This window comes from Beta vulgaris, chromosome 3, assembly GCF_026745355.1.
Source record: "Beta vulgaris subsp. vulgaris cultivar EL10 chromosome 3, EL10.2, whole genome shotgun sequence".
NCBI classification, from domain to species: Eukaryota; Viridiplantae; Streptophyta; class Magnoliopsida; order Caryophyllales; family Amaranthaceae; genus Beta; species Beta vulgaris.
The window spans coordinates 9,592,830-9,614,674 of record NC_079204.1 but is presented as its reverse complement, the minus strand read 5'-3'; the positions used below and the strand labels follow the sequence as shown (position 1 = coordinate 9,614,674).

At 34.8% G+C, this 21,845-nt stretch overlaps 1 protein-coding gene and 1 long non-coding RNA gene across 2 annotated transcripts; one reads left to right on the top strand and one right to left on the bottom strand.

Moving 5' to 3' along the window:
• Positions 1–1,503: 1,503 nt before the first annotated feature.
• On the bottom strand, positions 1,504–19,572 carry LOC104906450 (uncharacterized). Its single transcript, XR_008968692.1, has 4 exons — positions 18,986–19,572; positions 17,377–17,552; positions 14,352–15,680; positions 1,504–1,820 (listed from the first exon to the last, which is right to left on the bottom strand). It is a non-coding gene; the product is annotated as an uncharacterized LOC104906450 (long non-coding RNA).
• LOC104906449 (BAG family molecular chaperone regulator 3) lies at positions 10,766–13,349 on the top strand. Its single transcript, XM_010695199.4, has 4 exons — positions 10,766–11,862; positions 11,988–12,244; positions 12,476–12,622; positions 12,712–13,349. Exons 1-4 carry the CDS (start codon positions 11,586–11,588, stop codon positions 13,120–13,122), a joined length of 1,092 nt encoding a protein of 363 aa, XP_010693501.1. The 5' UTR covers positions 10,766–11,585; the 3' UTR covers positions 13,123–13,349.
• Positions 19,573–21,845: the final 2,273 nt, after the last annotated feature.

Genomic DNA, 21,845 nt, shown 5'->3' with positions numbered 1-21,845 from the left:
AGTGCAAATTCCTAGGAAGTAGAAGTATATGAAGTTATTTGGTTGGCAAAATCATGGGAATTTGTACTTCCTAGGAAGTTCTACCTCTTCCAAAATGGAGGAAGTTACTTACCTAGGTCCCTCTAGGTAAGTAAAGCTTCCCATAGGAAGTTCTACTTCCCATTATCAAGCAAACACAATTTTACACTTCCTAAGAATTTCAAATACATGGAAAAAATAACTTCCTAGGAAGTATGACTTCCTATATACAACCAAACAAGGCATGATTCTATCTCCTCTTTCCTTAATATTTGAGAAAAAGACATTTGTTAAATGTTGCAACTAAACAAGTAGAAGTACTATTATAAATGTCTTTGTTTTCTCATATGTAGTACTCGTACTTTGATTGTTTACAATAATCGATAAGCACTATAATTAATTAATCTTTTTACAATGTGGAGAGATTCACTCCAACAGACTAATAAGCACTATAATTAATTAATTTCTGGGAAGAAAGCCTTTATCATGTGTTGTCTATATATTATATTACTCGCCCCCCTCAAGAAAAAAAAAAAAATACTACTTCCATTACAATGGCATCAGCTTTAGGAAGATTCTAAGCTGCTACCAACCCTATTATTTTCTGGTTGGATAATAGTAGGGGGGTATATTTAATTTTATCCAAACATATTAGTCTGTTATTTTATCAATTACGTATAATAGCAATGAAAAATTATTTTCATAAGCTATTGGCAGCTATAGTATAGTTCAACTAATTGATAATGATTTTAGATTAGCAACAAAATAGTTGGGTTTCTTTATATTCGTCATTATCAACAACAAACTACATACTTCTTACACCTAACTAAATCTTTTACGTTATAGTGTGTGGTCACAACTCACATCTATTGCATTGAGAAAGGATATGCAATCATACTCTATAGGACAAGAGATAGTTATCCTTTATTTTATGACCATAATAGTGCTGATATAGGTGGGCATGGACCGGGCCAGCAAGCAAGTCGGCCCGGTCCGGCCCGTTGTCCGCCACGTGGGCCGTGAGCCTGTCACGCTCAAGAAATTTTATTTCAGTCCCGCATTAGCATGATCCCGCCTAAATGACCTATGGGCCCGCGGGGCGGCCGAACATTCTTTCCTTTGTTTTTTTAGCCTAAAACTGTCAAAAATCCAAAAAAAACAACATAAAACACAGGCTAGGCTCGCAGGAGGCACGAGCTCGGCCCACAGACCTGTTAGCCTAGGCTGGGCCGTGGACAAAATCTAAAAATTTTAGGCCCGGCCAGCCACTCATGGGCTCGGACCCGGCCCGGCCTGTCATTTCCCCAAACCCACGGGACGAGTTCGTGAACAGGCCCAACCCATGTCCAGGTCTAGTTTTATTATATGAAAGTCACTATCGTAACAAGTAAACAAAGACATCACCAGTTAGTACTCTCTTGTTTTTTTTGAAAATTTGTCTTACACATTTGCCTAACATATAACCTTAAACGTTCAAATGACCTATAAGTAAAAAGAAAGTAAAATAAAATTCATGTTATAAAAATATACATTGACAGAACACAGAAGTCCAATTTTTTTTTTTTTACACTAGTGGAGTAGAAATCAAAGACAATATTGTGATTACCCAAAAGCTATTGGAAATCACTTAATGAAAGCCTTTCTCTGCAGTACAATTATGTATTATTGAGGTTACTGTGATTCTGTCGGTTCTTGATTTTTTGCTGCATGAGAACTGTAGAGTGATTATCATATTGACCTTTCTTTCCTTTTTTAGTTCTTTAATGGAGCTTTAAGACCCTTCTTTTCTTTTATTGACCCCCCTGTAATATGGATGTACAAACAATAATAGTTAAGAGGACCACCTCATGACCAATTCACATTATTATACACTTGTATTTACTGATTTGAAGTAAGAATAGTACTTATAGGAATTAAGAAATACGGTGTTAAAAGCATAATGATGTTACTAAAGAAATAATGCTAAGAATAGTACTATAAGATATACTTATGTCACAATTATCAAAAAAAAAAAAAAAAAATATACTTATGTCACACCCTCCTATGCTACAAATCGGCCAATGCAAGAAGAGTGTCGGCTGGGCGGTTTGTTTTCAGTTTATTATTAGCAGCAGATCAACTTGGTGTTATCTGATGGTTTAACTATCCTAAATGACAAAAATGTATATACGTGCAGCAATTACTAATGGATGGGGAAGTACGGTCTTGCTTGGTATCTGTCGAATTTTAATTTGCGTGGTTAAATAGTTACACCATGTTTGCCTCAAGTTATGAAATGAAATCAAATAAAGAAATGAAATGATAACAAAATTTTATTGAATGTTTGATTCAAATTTTGGAATGGAAGAGAAAAGAAAATCATTACCACCAACAAACGAATTTTGTTACTTGAGGGAGAAAAGAAGGTCATAAATTAGAGGAATCTATTATCATTACCAGGTGGTAATGATAATTGACTGATGAGATGGTAAGAAAAGTTAAATCAAACATGCTCTTAAAAGAAATTGTATGTAATACATAAATCATACTTCCTTTATTATACACTACTATATTATCTTCTGCTTTGATTACTTTAAACAGATTTTTAGAGGCCATATTTTAAGGACATAAGTAAATTGGTGGCTAGGATGAGATAAGGAGAGTATATTATATTGAGGAAAAGAAATGTAGATGAAAGATAAAATGTGGCTACAGCCAAATAAAAAAGACTAAAGTATTTTTAGTCATCTCAAAATGGTGGATGAATAATGTATATTATGACTTATGAGACAAAAGAATTATATTGAATTTAAAATAGTCGAAAGTTTTATCTTTGTTATTTTCGAAATTGACAATGAAAAGTGATACAATCACTTTTTTGTGATTTTCAAAATATTTTTTTTGAAAGCATTTAAACTCACAAGTTAAGCATAAAGAGATTATACTCTATGTTAAAAGTCATAAAATAATAGGAAGATTAAGACCTTTTTCTTTTAAAAAACAATGACAGAGAATTTTCTACGCGAAGAAATCACCTGGTAGGAGAATAGGAGATTAGAATGGTCTAAGAAAAGAGCAAGAGATTAGAAAAACAATTGTCCCTCAATTCCTAATAATAGGAGTTTCAAAAAAGCCGGTTACTCATGTGTTTTAACTTTATTATCTTTTTCTCCAAAAAATATATGATACTACTATTTTACACTTTGATATCATAGTTGGTTTTATTTTAATTGTTACACTTTGATATTTTACACTATTCACAAATTTCACTTTGATCATCATTTGTAATTTATACGCGGATGAAAATATATTCACGTGGGATCTTGTTAGATTCATCATAACATGTATTTATTAATATGTACATTTTATAATTTTTACAAATACAAAATTAAAGATATATGTCCTATCAATTTTGCATTAGCATATGTGAAAAGTGCAAGTGTGTAGATTAAAATGAAACGGAGGGAGTATATTTTAAGTTTTAGCATGTCAAAAAAGCGACCATTTTATGAAAAACTGCTTGACATCATATAGTTGGTTTTATTTATGCTTGATAAGAGTTATAACCACTAACCAGGTTTCTTGTACCGAAGAGATTTTGCTATTATCCAAATTCCAACGGTAGGGTTAATGGTGAAGAATATTACGGCAAGTACAGTTCACGACAACAACCTTCAACTCTTCACAGCAGAGGCCAGAGGGGTGTCAAGAAAGTCAAAGATTTGCTAATCACGTGATGTACAATTTGAACCTAGTAATGACCAAGAACTTCCAAAGAAAATCCATGCGAACAGTACTCAACGGCTGGCAAAAGGCTAAAAGACTAAATTTTTTCCCTTAATTAATCTATTGCGGTACATGCAGTAAGCCCGCTAAGCATAGAGTGTGTCTTCTCAAGTCTCAACCCACGGGCTATGGGAGGTGACAATACGGGTCAATAGGTCGAGTTTTGAGGTTTTTTTTTTTTTTTTTTTGAGTTTGATTACTAGCTAATTTCAAGCTATGCTAAAAATAGGTAGATCATGAATTCATGATGGACAAAATTCAAGATAAATACAACACCATAATTACAAACTACTCAATGTAAGATTTTAAGCCATAATATCTCAAACTATAAAATTAATTAGTATAAAAATTCAAAAGTTGAATCTTGATGATTTACATTGATATACATATACGTATAAAAATACAAATGATTCAAAAAGGTTGTTGTTCGAGCTCTCATCCATGGAGATTGGCTGATTTAGATCTAGTAAGTTTTTCATCTGCTTCATTTTTTTCTCTTCTACAATGTTGGGGAGATGCTATGCGAATTTATCTCGCCAATATCCCGCCAAGCTCATAGAGTTGAGTTTTCTCTCTCTTCTCACTCGTTAGAGAAATAGTTAAAATGATTTCTCTCTCTTGATTTCTCAAAATTGCCATACTCTCATGCTTTTTGGAGAGTGAGTTTCATTCACTTGTTTTTCCTCTCATTCCTCACTTTTTTTCTTGTGGCCCTCATATTATATTGGTTTTTCTTTTTCTAATTTACTATTTACCATCCGTATTTACTAAAATCGTTTGTATTTTTTTATATGTATTTTGTATATTTTTTTTTAACTTCTTCTTTACCTCATAATATTAAAATTTTAGATTTTTTTAGTACGAACTAAATCAAAATCCGTTTCCACCGCGATGGAACTGGAATTTTGTTTAGGTTCCACCATGGTGGAAAGGAAATTTTATTTCGATTCCATGAGAAGTAGTGAAAAAAAACAAAAAAAACATTTGAATCTCAAAAACGGGATCAAAGTAAAGGAGAAAGCGGAAGAAGAAGTGTGGGGGATACATCGTGCGGGGTTTGCGAGGGGGTGCGGGGGTTCAGAGGGATGCGAGGGTGGGGATGGGAGTTGCGAGAGGAGGGAGGTGAGTGGATGAGTGGTGGTAGATATCAAGGGAGAAGAAGTAAAGGAGGGAGAAAAAGAAAAAAAAATACCATATAAATACGGACGACAAATAATAAATTGCTTTCTTTTGGTTGTTTGAGTCAAAAAAACTCGAACAGTTGATTGTTGGGAGTTTCTCTCTTAGAAACATAGTCACCCCTAATTTGATCAAAGTCACCTCTAAAGTCACATAATCTCACTGTTTAACAATTAACAAAATAAGAATATTGTTAGTTTGACAGATCCATCTAACAACCGTCCAGTACCGCTACCTACTTTGTTTAGTATCTCATTAATCAGTAGGTTGTACGGTCTCCATCTACGTCGCAGGGAAATACTCGAGTAAGCGTCACCACAGGGTGAGTTTAGCAACATCTTGTTCATGATGTGCGACCCAAAAATTGACACGTCAACATGATCTAACTTGAGTGCTTTGGCTCAGTGTCGGTGGCCCGAATTTTGGTTTGGTCAATGAGAGAGAAATTGCAAGGAAAGGGAACAAAATAAAAGCACCGGCAGTGACAGCACTGTGACGAAAGCTAGACCCTTTACAAGGAAGTTAAAAATAGATATGCTTTTTTGTGTTTTTTGATAATACGTAAAAAAAATTAATGCTACTAGTCTGCTACTACAATTAGTACTAGTTTGGTATAGTAATTTTAATGACCATGGATAGAATGACAAATATATCCCTAGTTTTTGGCCAAAAACATGGACAAAAGCCTTAAAGGGAAACTAACGACCTAAAAGAAGGTAATAACAAAGAGGAAAGTTTTAAAAGGCAAAGGAATGAGTGTTCTTATATTTAAGGGCAAAGCAACGAGGATTTTGTAACGAGGCCTTTGGCTTTGTTAGAATGAGGAAATTTGCTTGTTTTGTATTTATAACCATAAGCATTACCGCCATCCCATTTGCTTAATACTTCCTCCGTTTCTTAATAAGTGCAACATAGAGAAAGTGAGGGAATACCAATGAATGTAGAGAGAGAAAGTTGGGACGACAATAAAGTAGAGTAATTCAAGTGATGAAACAAAAAAGTTGTGGTCTCCTCTTGCTTTTAGGTGACATATTTGTAATAATATTGAACTTTTTTTTACCATTTTGAGCTTGATTGCACTTATTGTGACTATTCCAAATAAGGAAAATGTTGCACTTATTAAGAAACGGAGGTAGTATTAGACATAAATTTCTTAAAAAAAAATTAAATGCCTATCTATCACTTAGAACATGTTCTCTTCGGCATAAAACAGCTGAACTTAACTGAACTGAATTGAACGGAATTGAATTGAACTGAAATAAATAGTGATATGTGAGAGTAAAAGTATTGTCAAGAGCTGAACTGAACTGGTCTGAACTGAACTGATCTGATCTAAACTGAAAATAAGCTGGGGAGAACAGACCCTTAAAATGAATGCAATTATATTTTTGACATTGGATTATGAGTTAATACTTCCTCAATTTTTTATATGTATCATTTGCCTTTTTATTGGATGGATTAAAATAATTAAATGTTGCATATAAAAAAAATAGAGGTAGTAAAGCGTGGATTATGCACTAAGGTGCACAATGCTCATTGTGCACCCAAAAGAACATGCCATTTATATGAAAGAGCATGACCCTTTTTCAACAACTTTTCTACTTTAAAAAAGAAATCACGGGTTAAAATTAAAGAACATGTAAATATATATTTATGAAAAAACATAGGTTATAATGAAAAGAACATATACTAAATAAACATCTACGCTTAAGGTAAAAGAACATATACCTTTTAAATTTAAGTTTGAAAAAGAAATTTTTAGTTGCAAAATTTAAGGAAACAGATAGCAACATATTTTAAAAAAAATTATAGACTCCAAAATGATAAAATGACGTAGTTTAAAAAACGGTGCACCATACTCATACATGCACTTGGGTTTATGTACTTATTTGCACGACACCAATCAGTAAAAAGCAAAGCTAATAAGACAAAGGTTGGTGTATGAAATATATGGTTTATCGGTGGATGCAATTGACCTGATATTTTCAAAGCTTAATTATTTGATTTGAATTATCTAACCTTACTAAAACTTCTTTCATAAGATGTTAGAATTTGTTGAAAATTAGTTGAAACTATCTCAACTTAGGGCATGTTTTCTTCGACATAAAATAATTGAATTGAATTGAACTAAACTGAACTTAAAATAAGTTGGAGAAAACAAAGCCTTATTGAAAATTATTGGAACTTATTAGATTTCGAACTTATCAAAATTGTTATTCTTATCACCTTAATTAGTTGTAGTTTCATTAACTGCTAATATATGTTTAATTTTTGAGGATCTTATACAGTATTATAATGGTTTCTTTTGGATTGAATAAATAGAAATTAATTTCAGTTCAAACTAGTTCATCAGTTCATATAAGATCAATTCAGTTAGTTAAGACAAATTCATTTCAGTTCAGTTGAAACTACTCCCTTCGTTTCCTAAAGATCTTCCATCTTTCCGTTTAAGTGCGTTTCCAAAAGATCTTCTCTCTTTTACTTTATTCCTTATTTGAATTTTTTTTTTCTTTTTTACCTTCTCATGTCCCTATCATATGGTCCACCATTACATTATTAATTCACTTTTACTATCTTTCTCTCTCCTACTTTAACCCCTTTTTATTTGTTTATTCATCTTACCTCCTTTCACTCTCCTAGTCTCATATGGAACAGTTTCAAGGAAGATCTTTAGGAAATGGATGGAGTACTATTATTATTGTTATTATTATTATTTATTACTATTATTGTTGTTGTTGTTATTATTATTATTATTTATTACTATTATTATTGTTATTATTATTATTATTATTATTATTATTATTATTATTATTATTATTTTGAGTCATGCATGCTATTGGTTTTTGTATATATTGACTTGCGAATAGCAGTCTTGAAGGATAAAAGTCTATTAATAATATTATTACTTCATATTATTATTATTATTCTACTCATTATTATTAATATTGATCAATTCATAAGAATATTATGATGCATATTATTAGTATTAGTATTAATATCCTCTCAAAAAAAGTATTAGTATTAATATTATTACTTATTATGATTAGTATTAATTATTATAATTATCGGTGATGAGAAAAATATTACTCTACTTGTAATTATTAATAATACTCAATTTAGTTCATTCCACACAAATTTGTTTCAGTTAAGTTCAATTCAAATAAATTCATTTTAGTTCAAACTTATTTAGGAGTTCACTCATGGTACACCCGGGTGTACCATGAGCATGGTACACCCAGGGGTATTTTTGTAATAAATTAGAACTTCAGGTGCTCATTTGACACCAAATTTGCTCATATGGGCATTTTGCTCATTTACTCATTTGCTCATTTGTAATAAAAGTATTTGCTCATTTTCTTAAATGAGTAGAAATGTTTGCTCATTTGTTCATTTTGCTCAAATCATTCGCTCATTTTGCTCATTTGGAGAAAATAATCTTGGGTGTACCATGAGCATGGTACACCCAGGTGTACTATAAATATTCTCCTTATTTAGTCCAAAAAAACATAAACTTACTCTTTAAAAGTCTTACTTTGATTTTTTAGTTTACAAATTTGAATATATGAAAAAACGATTTAATTAGTTAAAAAGTCAAGAATATCAATATGAAAGGTTAGTCGGATTCCAGTGCATTCTAATAGCAGACATTACGATATTTGAGTCATTGAACCTTAATTAGGGTTGGAAAAATATACCATTATAGAAAAGTGATGCCAAAGCGGCCAGGCTAAGTTTTACATTAACTTGTACTTAAAAAATAAATTTTGTTACAAATGTCGTATGAGATTTATTCATAATTTTCTTTTTTCCTTCAATAGCTTTTTATATATTTCTACGTTTCCACGTTTACACGTTTACCACTTTACCTCTACGTCAAAAGATTACCGCGATAGGTTTTTCTGTGTGCAGGAGAAATGGTCATTAAGTTACTCATTTGCTATACACCGCCCTATTATTTTTTACTAACGCCCTGTATTTATATTTATTAAGTATTTATACTATTTTACTTTCTCCACCCTCCATTCTCATACTTCACCCCCCTGTCACGAAGGAAATTGAGAGTGAGGAACTCAACGCAGCAAGTCAGCAAATATTTCCGGCGCCATTATTTCCGGCAATAATATTTTCCGGCAGCAATATTTTCCGGCAGCAATATTTTCCGGCACACCCCACCCTCTCTTCTCTCCTCTGTTTTTTGCATTTTCATTATTTTTTTTTAAAAAAAATAAAGGGAGGCGTCCACCATGGACGCCCCACCATCCGTGGAGGCGCCCATGGCAGGCGCTCCACCACATGGTGAGGCGCCTGCCATGGGCGCCTCCACCGGTGGTGGGGCGTCCATGGTGGACGCCTCTTTTTTTTTAAAAAAAAAATTAGGGAGGCGTCCACCATGGACGCCCCACCACCGGTGGAGGCGCCCATGGCAGGCGCCTCACCATGTGGTGGAGCGCCTGCCATGGGCGCCTCCACGGATGGTGGGGCGTCCATGGTGGACGCCTCCCTAAATTTTTTTTTTTTAAAATTCACTGTATATTAAACAAAAAACAGAGAGGGGGTGATGGTGGGGTATGCGGTGGTGGTGTGTCGGGTAGTAGTGCGGCGGTGGTGGTAGCGCAGTGGTGGTTGTGCAGTGGTGGTGGTGCGGCGGTGGTTGTGTGGTGTATTGGTGTTTAGTGGTGAGTCAAGAAGATGGGAGAGAAAGTGGAGGAAGATGGGTAAAAAATGGAGGAAGATGGGGTGAGTCAAGGGAGGAGAGAGAAAGACATACAAGTATATAAATACGGTATAAAAATACTGTATTTAGGGCGTAAATAGGAAATATTAGGGCGTTATTTAGCAAAGCCCTTAAGTTATTACATAGGTAATAACGACACGTGTGGCAGCTAAGAGCTTAGTTACTTTGATTAAAATCCTGTAACGGGTTTTTTCGTATTTAGCTCCAGACCCAAAGAAGGTTACAGAGGAAATCATCGACAGTGATTAAGCCCACCTACCATCCCATGCATCCTCTATTCTCTACAAGCCACGTATACAAGCTAATTCTCCCATCATTAATTCACAATCATTGGACGGCCTCTAAACCCCAAAACACCCTTAACCATATACACGTGTCAGCTGTTGAATCGATATCATCATTCATGATGCATCATAATCATACATCCCGCTGTCAACTACCCAAGTTTGGTGAAAGACACAAGATCCTCTCTCCCCTAGTAGTTAGTAGCTAATATTCACCTTTTAGAATTAACTCTAGTTTTTGGAAAGTTTAATATTCTTTAAAAATAATTTTTGATTAGAAAAATATTCTCAAATCTTAACCTTCCAAGTTCCAACCTAAACTTTGGCGGCTTCCAATCTCTCTCACCCTCTCCCTCTCCCTCTCCCTCTCCCTCCTAACCTATACGCGTCATATATACGGAAAAATGACAAATGAGAAATTAATTTTAAAAGACATGGAGTACTTACTTATTAGAGTAGTACTTTCTTCGTTTCATATTACTCGCTACACTTCTCAATTCACAGACTCCTAGATAATTCTTGGAGAAGAAAGAGATAAAGAGTAAAAAGAAAAGGGACCCATGTGGGAGGAGAGAAACAGAGAGAGTTTATTGCCAAAAAAAAACGTGGAACAAGTAATGTAAAACTTCCTATAATAAAAAGTGTAGCGAGTATTTTAAACAGAAGAAGTATTATAAATAATAATAATAATAATAAGATAAGAATTATATAAATCATAACCTTGGTTGGTTCGCTGTCAATCCATTATAATTAAATCTTTTGATCTCCCTCTCTCTTTCCAGTTGGGGTGTTCTATCTCTGTCCCCCTCTCTTCTTCGCGTTTTCTCCAGAAACCACAAAAAGGTAGAAGAAGGAGAGAGAGAAAAAAAGAAAAGAAAAGGAAATTACTTTGATATTTTTCTCATTATTTTTCACCTATTCATTTCCTTCCAATTATTCAATTTACTTGTGTCATTACTTATTAGTCATTAGTAGCGGTAACTTTTAAGAGGGGGCGGGTTTAGTTTGACCAAGAACTGGGGGGGTGGCTACTTATTTGCCCCACATTCAATTTATTGTATTTTCTGGGAGGGAAGACTGAAGAGTAAGAGAGAGAAAGAGATCTGAGAGATTGAAGTAAGTTTGCATATAATCTTCAATTTGAGGAAGAAAAAAAAGAAGAGATCTATATTATCTGTGATAAGTGTGTGTTTTCCTTTGTCAGAAAGCCACGGATTCTCTTGGAAAAAGTTGAAGCATAAGCTTAGCTTCTTCTCCTTGTTATTCTTTTAACTTTCTCTCTCCTCAAACACATTCCTTTCTTTAGTGGGTGAACCAATCACCAATGGAAAGAAGAACTAAGGTTGGTCAGACACTTGTTAGTTTGAAATGGCTTTAAACTCAGATGAGAATGGACTGTTAATAAGAGAGGTTTCAACTTTCAATTTCATTCATCTCATTCTGAGCTAGAGTTTTTGATTTCTTCTTCAGTCACGTGTGGCAGTTAAAATATCAAGAGAAAGCTCTTCTTTTCTCATTTAATTTTTTTTGTACTATACAAAAACATACAAACAAAATAAAAAAGAGGCTACTTATTAGGGAGAGTTGGGATATTATTGTCCAAGATGATGCGTATGAGGACTAAATTGACAGGGCTTTCACCTATGAATGGTAACACAGCCAATGGCGACCGACACAGAGGTGTTGGCAATGGTGTCGGCGGTGTCGGTGGAGGAGAAGGAGAAGGACGGCCAGAGAATTGGGAGATGCGACCATGTGGGATGCTGGTACAGAAGAGAGTAGATGAGGAACAAAACACCAAGCCCTTACCAACTATTCGGGTTAGGGTCAAATATGCCTCAATTTACCATGAAATCCACATTAATTCCCAGGCTACATTTGGTAATTATTTCTACTACTTCCTAATTATATGCATTTGTAGATTTAGATGAATTAGTTGCGTTTATTCAATGTTTGGTAAAATTTGTCATGAGGAGTTGACTTGGTTCTATTATTTAAAATTGCAGGGGAATTGAAGAAATTGTTAGCAGGACCAACAGGGTTGCATCATCAAGATATGAAAGTGTATTACAAGGATAAAGAGAGAGATTCCAAGGAGTTTTTAGATATGGTTGGGGTGAAAGATAAATCGAAATTGGTATTGGAAGAGGATCCATTAAGCCAAGAGAAAAGGTACCTGGAAATGCGGAAGAATGCCAAGATGGAGAAAGCTGCCAAGTCTATCTCAGCGATCAGTTTAGAAGTTGACAGACTTGCTGGTCAGGTATAAATTCCTTGATGTAATTTTTCACTAAATTAATAGCATGTTGCTTAAATTTCATCGAATTGTGCTTGGAAGTATGATATGTCTGATGAATATCCCGAATTTCGGGATTAATAAGGTTTGGATTGATTTGGAAGTGTTATAGAATGTTTGTATGACCTTCAAATCGAGAAATATTTTGGGAGTAGTGTAATTATGGGTTGTGTTTTAATTTTATGCTGTGATTGGCAGGTGTCAGCACTTGAATCAGTGATTTCGAAAGGAGGAAGAGTAGCAGAGAAGACAGTTATTACCCTTATTGAATCATTAATGGGTGAGCTGATCAAATTAGATGGTATTGTAGCCGATGGAGATGTGAAATTGCAAAGAAAGATGCAGGTAAATCTTTAATTTTGTTCTTCCACTTGATGATGAATACCGTACGGAAATTATTTCAAGTTTTGAACAGAGAAATTTTTTTGATGTAGGTGACACGAGTTCAGAAATATGTAGAGACGTTGGATATGCTAAAGATCAAAAACTCGAGTCCAGCAGCCAATGGAGTTCATATGCCAAACGAAAATCAGCAGAAACATTCAAATGGGTATACTAAGAAGTCAGTAAACGGTAATGGTCATAATCAAGAGAGGCTGTCAAATCTGGGAAAACCACCCCTTCCCCAACAGCGACAAAGGCATTCTATAGGCCACTCGCCACTACAGCCACAGGCGCAGAAACACGAGCAGCCATCAAGGCATTCGACAGCAGGGACTGTAGTTACTACACAATGGGAGACTTTTGAGGCGGCGCCTCCACTTGTTCCTGTCTCCCCTACATCATCATCTGGATCAGCCACTCCAAAGCTCATCAACCCCAAGTTTCCATGGGACTTTGAGTAAGGAGGAACTTATACATATCCCCCAATATGTTTTATGTGTGTGGATGTGTAATTTTTTTTCTTCATATTCCATATCTGTGTCCAGTTGGAGTTGGTTTCTGTTTGTTCATTCTTTTCTGTATCTAGATTTTGTTAGCACCCCCTTATTACCTCACCATTTGGGAAATAAATGGGGGATGTATCCATGAATATCCATTAATACTACGATAATGGTCCGTGTCTATTTTACTGTTGGACTCGAAATTCTTTGGATATCTTGCTTTCAGTTGCTGTTGTGCTAGATATTCCAATGGATAGAGCCATGGAGGAGAGGTGTATTGTTGGTATAAAGCAATTTGAAAACCCCTAGTTTGCTGCAAATGTTCTGTCTTGTTCTCTCTTCTATTACAAGCCAGTACTATTATTGGCACGAATCCTTTGATATCAAAGAGTGGTAGATGACTAGATATAGGGAATATTATTACTCTTACATGCTTTGCTTCCTGTGAGGTTTACTATCTGACAGATGAGAATGTGAACCAAAAGTAGGAAGGGAAAAGTAGGATGGGGGAACACATACATACTAGTAACTATCTAATAACATCGTTTGGGTGGTGAGCCCAAGTAGTTTGGAGTAGTGTCACTCTCAAAAAGGTATGTATAATACCCAAATTAACAACAATAAGAAGCAATCAGGCAATGGTCTTCCTTCAACTTTCTAAACACCCCTCGTTGAGTTTAGGTGACATCAGGCGAAGGGGGAATTATGAGGGTTTAGGCCAAGTAATTTACATTGCTACAATTGTCTTGTTTGAGGTATCTTTTCTTTTTGGGGGCACCTTTTTGAGGACCCGTGGTAAGATGAATTTCCTCTAGACTACCCTTATATAGGGCCACATCCAAAGGCTCAACAAGCCCCAAACGCCCCCTTCTCCCCAACTGCCAACAATAATGAAATTTTTGCTTCCACCAAGATTTGAACCTTGGTGTCCCATGTGGAAGATAGGAAGTCATACCATTGGACCCAAGGGTCCTTGGTGTTTGAGGTATCTTATTGGGTTTCCAAATTAATGATGCCTAAGTTTGAGTCGATCCAAGTAACACTTTGTAGAATACTAGTAGTTACTATAAACAGAAAGCCACATTGGCAGAAGCTCATAAAGGATGAAATATTTACACTCCAAAACAACAAAATGATATAATAGTAGTATAAACTAAAAAAAACTTCCAGTTGTGATCATTGGCTCTTACCTGGCACAAGTCATGATCTGGCGTGCTTGAAGTTTGTGCATTGGGAGCAAGCAAAAACAGAGCCACCTGGAACACCTTGTTTGTATTCAACACTTCACTTGGGACGGAAGTTGTCCCTGTCCCTTTGATTCCTCAGTGCACATGGAGTAGATAAAGTACAAAGAAGGTAACAATCACTCATTCAGAACAAGACTATGCTTCAAAGTCAATTATAATAGCGAGCCTTGTGGGTGGAACAGACAAAATAGAGCGGAAGCATAACACATGGTAAGATGGAAATAGCTCCAGCATTTTATGTTTAGAGAGTACATAATAAATCCCTTAGCAAGTCTTTGAAGCATACGAGATAATAACTGCTTTTAGTAAAAATCATGCAACCAGCAACTTGTGTCATTGCAACGATGACAACCTAATGATACAAGCATTGGATCACTAAGATATCTACATGTAAGCAATCTCTTTCACTTTCTGGTACTAAAGGTTATATAATTTTTCTTCAGCGGCGATGTTCGTGTCAAATTCACAATTCTATGGTTTGATATTTGATCATGACTGCTTTGATCATGGCTTAACCTGTCCAAATCAAAGTGCAGGGTGATAAGAGTAGATTGGGTTTCTACTTATCAACTAAATATTCACCATGATGAGATTCTAACAGAGAAGCAAATCTGGCATCAAATCTTTCCCATTAAATAAAGGAGCATGCAGCTGACCAAAGCGTGCAAAATGCCTAGTTTGAGAGTAAAAAGAGCGAAAATCAGTTGGCCAAAAGCAGTTATAAGTTAAGCCCAGTCCAGCTGTAATTTGTTATAATAATGACTAGTGGAACAACAACCCCCCCCCCTCCCCCGGGAAAAAAGGACAGAACTTTAGAGAACACTATAATACCAGATAGTTGCAGTAAACGTTTGAAATAAAAATCAAGAAGAACAAATCAAGAACGTGTCAAATTGTCAATATCTTATTCCTTTTCTTCAGAAGGGGCTAAAGACGCAAAAATGTGTACATCACTTTCAGGTAACTAGGCTTTTCTTTGTATGCATGATCACACAACAGAAAGATGGATGTGCTACGTAGTTCAGAATCCATATATGGATATTGCAGACATCCAAATGTGCTATAAATATAGGGCCAAATAATTTCGCACAAGTAAAATGGCTTGTCTTTGATCATCTAATGAACACACTATAAAGTACAATCCCTGTAAAGTTTGATCGTAATCGTTATAGCTGATTATCCAGGTATAGGACGAAACCAAATTTGCTGTCACTGCATGTAGGATCTGAAGGAAATATCGTATGTCATCCATGTTGCCTTGGTAAAATTACACTGTAACATAGTTTTTTATATCAGAAAACATTTCACAAGGAAAGGAGAATAAGATTGCTAGCCCAACTGATGCGAAATGGAAAGGCCTTATTAGTCCAAAGATGTCCATAGGTCTTTTTAATCTATGGATATGGTTAATCTTATGGATTAAGAAGGGAATTAAGGGCTTAAATGGTAGAAGACAACCAAATGATATATCTTTAAGAGCAATGATCTCTAAAGGCTGCATAAAGGAGAGTAGAAGTGAAGATGTTCACGTTCTCAGAGACTCTAGCGCAGCGAAATTGTTTTTGCTATTGTGAGCAATCTATAAATCATTTTTCAGTGATTCTTTTTTTGTTGGATTGCTAACATCTTGAATTTTGATCCTACCAAATTTGGTGACATTTCATGAAGAAACGAAGTAACAGTAGCCTTTCCTTTGAGACGTCATTTCACTGATTTTAACAAAGGAAGGAGGAGAAGCTAAGTAAGGAAGCAAGCAGCTGCCCAAGGGTGTTGGTAAGGTGTGTGCTTGAGGTGCTTGTTGTTAATTAGTGTTAATTAAGTCCTAAACATACTTTACATTCACACTAATCATGCTTTACTTTCACTAATTGTAATAGTTAGCTACTTAGCTCCAAAATCAGTTTTTTGTAACATATTGCTTGTAAACTGGTTTTGTTTACTTAGCCTAGGATGTATGCTATGTGGGACGCCCAAGTGGTGCAGCTAGGCCATCATAAGCTTTCTTGATTAGAGGATTCTTCACAAGGAGGAAAGGCTCCATTGGTTCTCTTTTGCTGCTACTTAGAACCTCACATCCAAGGAAAACAAGTGGATGAAACAAGTGGATGTTTTCAGCTGCTCTAGGAGATCTTTTGTAGTATTTTAGCTTTGTTTAGTCTCCTTAGTGTATTAGACTTAGTTTATTTTGTAGTAAGTCTTTTAGTTATGTACTATATATATGTAACTTGGAACATGAATGAAAAGAGTTTTGAATGTTGAAAATTGAGCTATGTGATTATTGAAAAATTGGAGGGTTAAATCCAAAATTTCTTCTTGTGGTTAAGGAGTGAACTTAATCCCAAAACCCTTAAGTTAAGTGAGTAAAGCTTAATTTGAGAGAGAGTTAGGATAATTAGTGAGTGAAGCTAATTAAAATACTCTCAAATCCATCCTAAATCATGTTTAAGGTGAGTGAAGCCTTTAACTTGTTTTAGAACTCTTAAGCAATCATAAGTGAGTAAAGCTTGTGAAAACTTAAGCAAACTACTAGCTTTAAGAGTGGAGATTCTTTTAGCTTATAGTTCATACTATCCTAAACACCATTCTTCATTGAGTTGTGTTTATCAAACAATTCTTTTAGTTTTAAGAGCTTTTCTTTCGACTAAAAGTCTATATCCATTGTTCATTCGTTTTCCGCCACATTGTGTTATTGGGTCTTCTAAACACACACGTGAGAGGAGTCCAATTTCGCATCACCAACCACTTAATAGGTGGAAATATACAAAGTGTGCCATGATACTGCAGTCTGTATGTGAATCTCACACCAGTTCATTCTAAGCGTGCAGTTGGAACATAACGTAGAAGATAAGGGAAAATCATGGATGACAAGTGAAATGACATTATTGTTCTAGTCTATACTACCATAAACCAAACATGTAAAAGATACAGATCATGAAATATGACTTTATAATTTCTAAAAGAGACTTACCGAAAATATGAATGATGGTAAGATTAGTGCATCAATTGGCATTTGGCAATAGTAAAATCTTGTTAAAAAGGCCAATCATTCTCCAATATTTATGATTCGGTAGGTATATACATCGGGATCATCATCAAAAGTTGACATTATCATCATCCGTCATCACACCAAAGTGAACCCCTTATCTTGCAGAGTTTACCATAAAAATGATTTTTATCAGTCAGAACTCTGTTTAAAACAACCGCAAAGAAAAAGTATTCTTATGAATGATGATATTAGCATATTTATAAGAAGAATCTCAATGTGTCTGCATTAAAGGATTATAAAAGAACACAACATATATAACATTTTCATGCTCCATACAGGGTGCAGAAGGTTTGATTGACTAAATGAAGAAATAACAGAAGATGCAGTTACTACAAAAATGTCATGATATATGCTGGTAATGATGATTTCTAGCAAATGCAAGCAAATTAAAAACAAAACTCATGTACATGGATGTTGATACAAGTACAGGGAAATGTAATGCAATGAAAAGCACCTGTAATAGCAATATGCTGGTCCATCATATTCATATGTGTCGTGTTGAGTGATTAGAGAAATTAACAAGCACATAGCCTTAAACCTATCCAAGGGAGATGGTTTCCCAAAGTAAGGTCGGCCTCAGTCTAATAAATAAATTGATCATCAAATTTCCAGATTCATGGAAATGACAGCCATTCAAAACCAAACCAGTTCGATTATACCTACATATACAACTGATAATTTGAGTATACAGGAAATAACTATGGTGAAGCCTATTGAAAGGCACGATATCATACCACTTAGATGCATCTATGCGAAATCATGCAAGCATTTTGATTATTTCTTAGCCAAGTTGCATTTTCCTCTATGTTATTGTATATCTTCATGTCTTTAGACAAGTAAATACAATGACACGAAACTGTAGTAAAAGCCCGTTTCAGAATGCAAAGTTCAGTCACCTACATAACGCAGTCATGCAATCATCTCTTCCAAACTTCTCAATTCAATGTTATACCTATCTTTCATACTTCCTCCGTATCAAATTATATGCAACAGTTTCTAAAAATGGTTGTTTTAAATTAAATGCAACAATTTCCTTCTTTCTATTTTTGGTAAAAATTTTGAGTGTGAATTAAAATAAGCGGTTTCAGGAGTGTCATTGTATACAGTATATTAAGTGACGTAATTTTCTAGTCAACAAAACAGATGAGTTCAACCTACACTCAGATTATCTAGTTTTCAGGAAAAATCAAACACAATTACTTCCAGACTATATGCATATAGCTAATTATCCAGTTACTCCTCTTCTTGATAGAATCCTAATTCTCAATTATTTTGCACATTAACTCTAATAATCATCATCATCAACCAACAAAAGTTAGAGAAAATCATAAAACGGAAAATTAAGCAAACTTTCGTGCAATAATTGAAATCATCTCAAGATTCAAATTCAGTTTCGAGAACTAGGATCACATAATCACATTGTGAAAGCATCATCATAAGGCAACAAAATTCATGAAAAAAAAATTGAAAATTAACCTGAAAAAATAGAGAAATTGATAACTTGAAGAAGTTGAGATTATACAGTTTTTACCTCATTGTTCGGAAGTATCGAGCTCCTTTAACGCTAAAACCCTAGTTTTTGCGTATGAGAAAGATGAAGGAGAGAGAAAGAGCGCGATTTCGCATTTAATTCGCTTTCGACGAAATTTCACCAGTGATCGACAAATGAGTGAAGAGAGAACTCTGAAAATAGGGGGGGAAAGACTGGAGACTGGAGAGTGTGAGTGGCAATTTTGAATTCGGTATATTTGGTTCTTCCTAAGCGTTTTTTTTTTGGGATATACCAGGTTAATAATATATCTTTTGGGATATAATTTACCTTTTTTTTTTGTGATATATCAACCTAAATTTAAATTTTGTTAAAATGTACTAAAAACACTATTTTTAGTGAGAAAGTCAAATTTTTCGCTTTTGACTAGCTTAATTACTCTTTGTATAGTGTGTAATATTCAATTGCTTCTATTACATTCAGTTTCCTCCAACTTCCTCGCCGTCACTTTGTGTGGCTCACTCGCGAGTTCCTATCAGGTCAAAGGCCGAAAAATTGACTTCTTCGCTGAAAATAGTGTTTTAGTAATTTTTAACAAAACTTAAATTTAAATTGATATATCCCCACAAAAAAAATTTAGCAAAATATATCTCAACAAAATGATCTATTACCCTCATAAGCTCATACATGCCCGCAAAAAACTCTTTTTCATAATACCAAATAAGGTTTAAGTAAGACTTTAAGCTAATCCCATATTCGGTTGTTGGGCCCAAAAGCGAAATATTAAGACTACGGTGATCCGTCCATTATACAATCTTTATAGGGCCGTGCTGTGAGTGGGTTATGAGAATTTGAGAATACACAAGACATTCACGGCAAAAAAAATCCTCTCCCCTCCATATCATTAGGTCTAAAGTTTAAACTGGTGTTTAATTTCGGGCGATTTAAATTTGAATATAATGTTTAATTTCTTTTGACGGGGTTTTGATTGTTGTGATGATTTTGAACATACATTGCACTAGAAGATGGTGGACTTTGTAGTTTGCTGTTGCATATTAATAAAGTAATACTACTATGGACTATTACTCTATTAGGAGATTTATTGTGTACCATTTCAGTGTGTTACAATATTAAGAAGATTTGTTTGTAAGGAGGAGTGTTGAACTCTTGTCATAAACACATGAGCTATTATACATTTGAAGCTTGAGAGTAGGGGTGAAGTCAGGCTTGGTTGTGGAAGGGATTAGTTTAGCAGAGAATTCTAAACATGATTATTAAGGGAGGTCAATTTACCTATAAAACAAGATATAATTATTGATTACTATTGATTTTCTTCAAAGCTATATTGGAGCTGCAGGGGCCATGACCCTCTTAGGCCCCAACATAACTTCGCCCCTGCTTGAGAGTATCACTTCTTCAGTCTTGTTTTTCATTTTCAATTGTTATTTCACAATTCTAATTGCACATGAATGACATTAATATGTTTAGCTATATATTGATATAAATTCTGAAAATTGTAATTTGGAAATATTTGTTGAAATGAATCTTACTAAAACACAAGTATTAATATTTTGCATATATATATTAGTGATTAAAGTTTTGATTCTTTCCCTCCTCCCACTTCCACTGTGTTTTATCATCCTCTCTATTGGTCGCTTCTTCATGTGGATGCCTCTTTTATTAGTCCAAATGTTCCTTTGGGTTATGGTGGTGTCATAAGATCATGTTCAGGAATCTAGTCAGTGGATTTTAGAAGAAAAGTTATGGTTGGGACGTTCTTGCTAAAAATAGTCGGACTTGTAATGATATTACAAATATAACTAGGATTTTTACCCTTCCCCTAATCATTGTATGACTTGTCACTTATATTACCTCGAATTATAACCAACTATTTAACTCTTCATCTTAATTTGTGGTTGCATATTTTCAGCCAAAAAAAAGAAGTTTTGATTCTCTGAGCAAGATATTCCATCCAAATAACACCACCACGAAAAAATGGAACGAGTATGATATTGCAAGTATATGGGTATAAGTCCAATAACTCTCATTGCGGCCACTACCATGGCGGCTATGAATATAATGATGGACGCGATGATAAGTTAACAACAATAACTTAAGGTCAGTCAGTGCATGATAAAGGCCATTGGTTATGCAAAAGTACACGTGCATCGATCATTACGCTACATTTGGTTAGAAGAAATTGTATATATGGACATGGGTTACAGGCCTACCCAAGAGTGAACAGTACTATTATAAATAGCTTATTTATACTTGCATCGGGTGACAATTTGAGCACTCTTTCTAAATCTTTCACGTACATTAACTAACGTGATCGTCAAAGGGGGTTTCCTCACGACAGCTTTGAGGATCTTTTACGTTCGATTTCCATGACGACCCCGCCACACTTTCTATCACGGTTATTCTTGGCCGTGGTTGGAGCACAAGGCTGGTCACTCGTTCCACTACCGAAACAACTACCATCGACCACTAAAGAAGTTATCTTTTATTTTCCAATGTGGATAAATTTGGACCTTATAGTGTAGTCAGAAACTATAATGTAATCTAATCTCCCAAACAAGTAGTGGATATTATTTGGATCTCAGTGTAGTCAAGAACTATGATAGTATAATAATGTAATAATTTCTCAAAGTGGCAATAATGGATTGCATGTACTGATGCATTAACTGGACAACTGGTCAATACCAAATCTAAAAATAGGTCGATCTTTTTCCATGTTTTTTGAGAAGAATAATATATATATTGCTATTTGCTAGCGGTTCTGCCCCTGTCCTTACGCTATTAATGGGTTGATCAACTGAAATTGTCTTTTACATTTTGTTTTACTGCGAATTTCTTTCTTTCATTGTGCAATCCAACCTGTCTAATCTCATAATTATTTGCA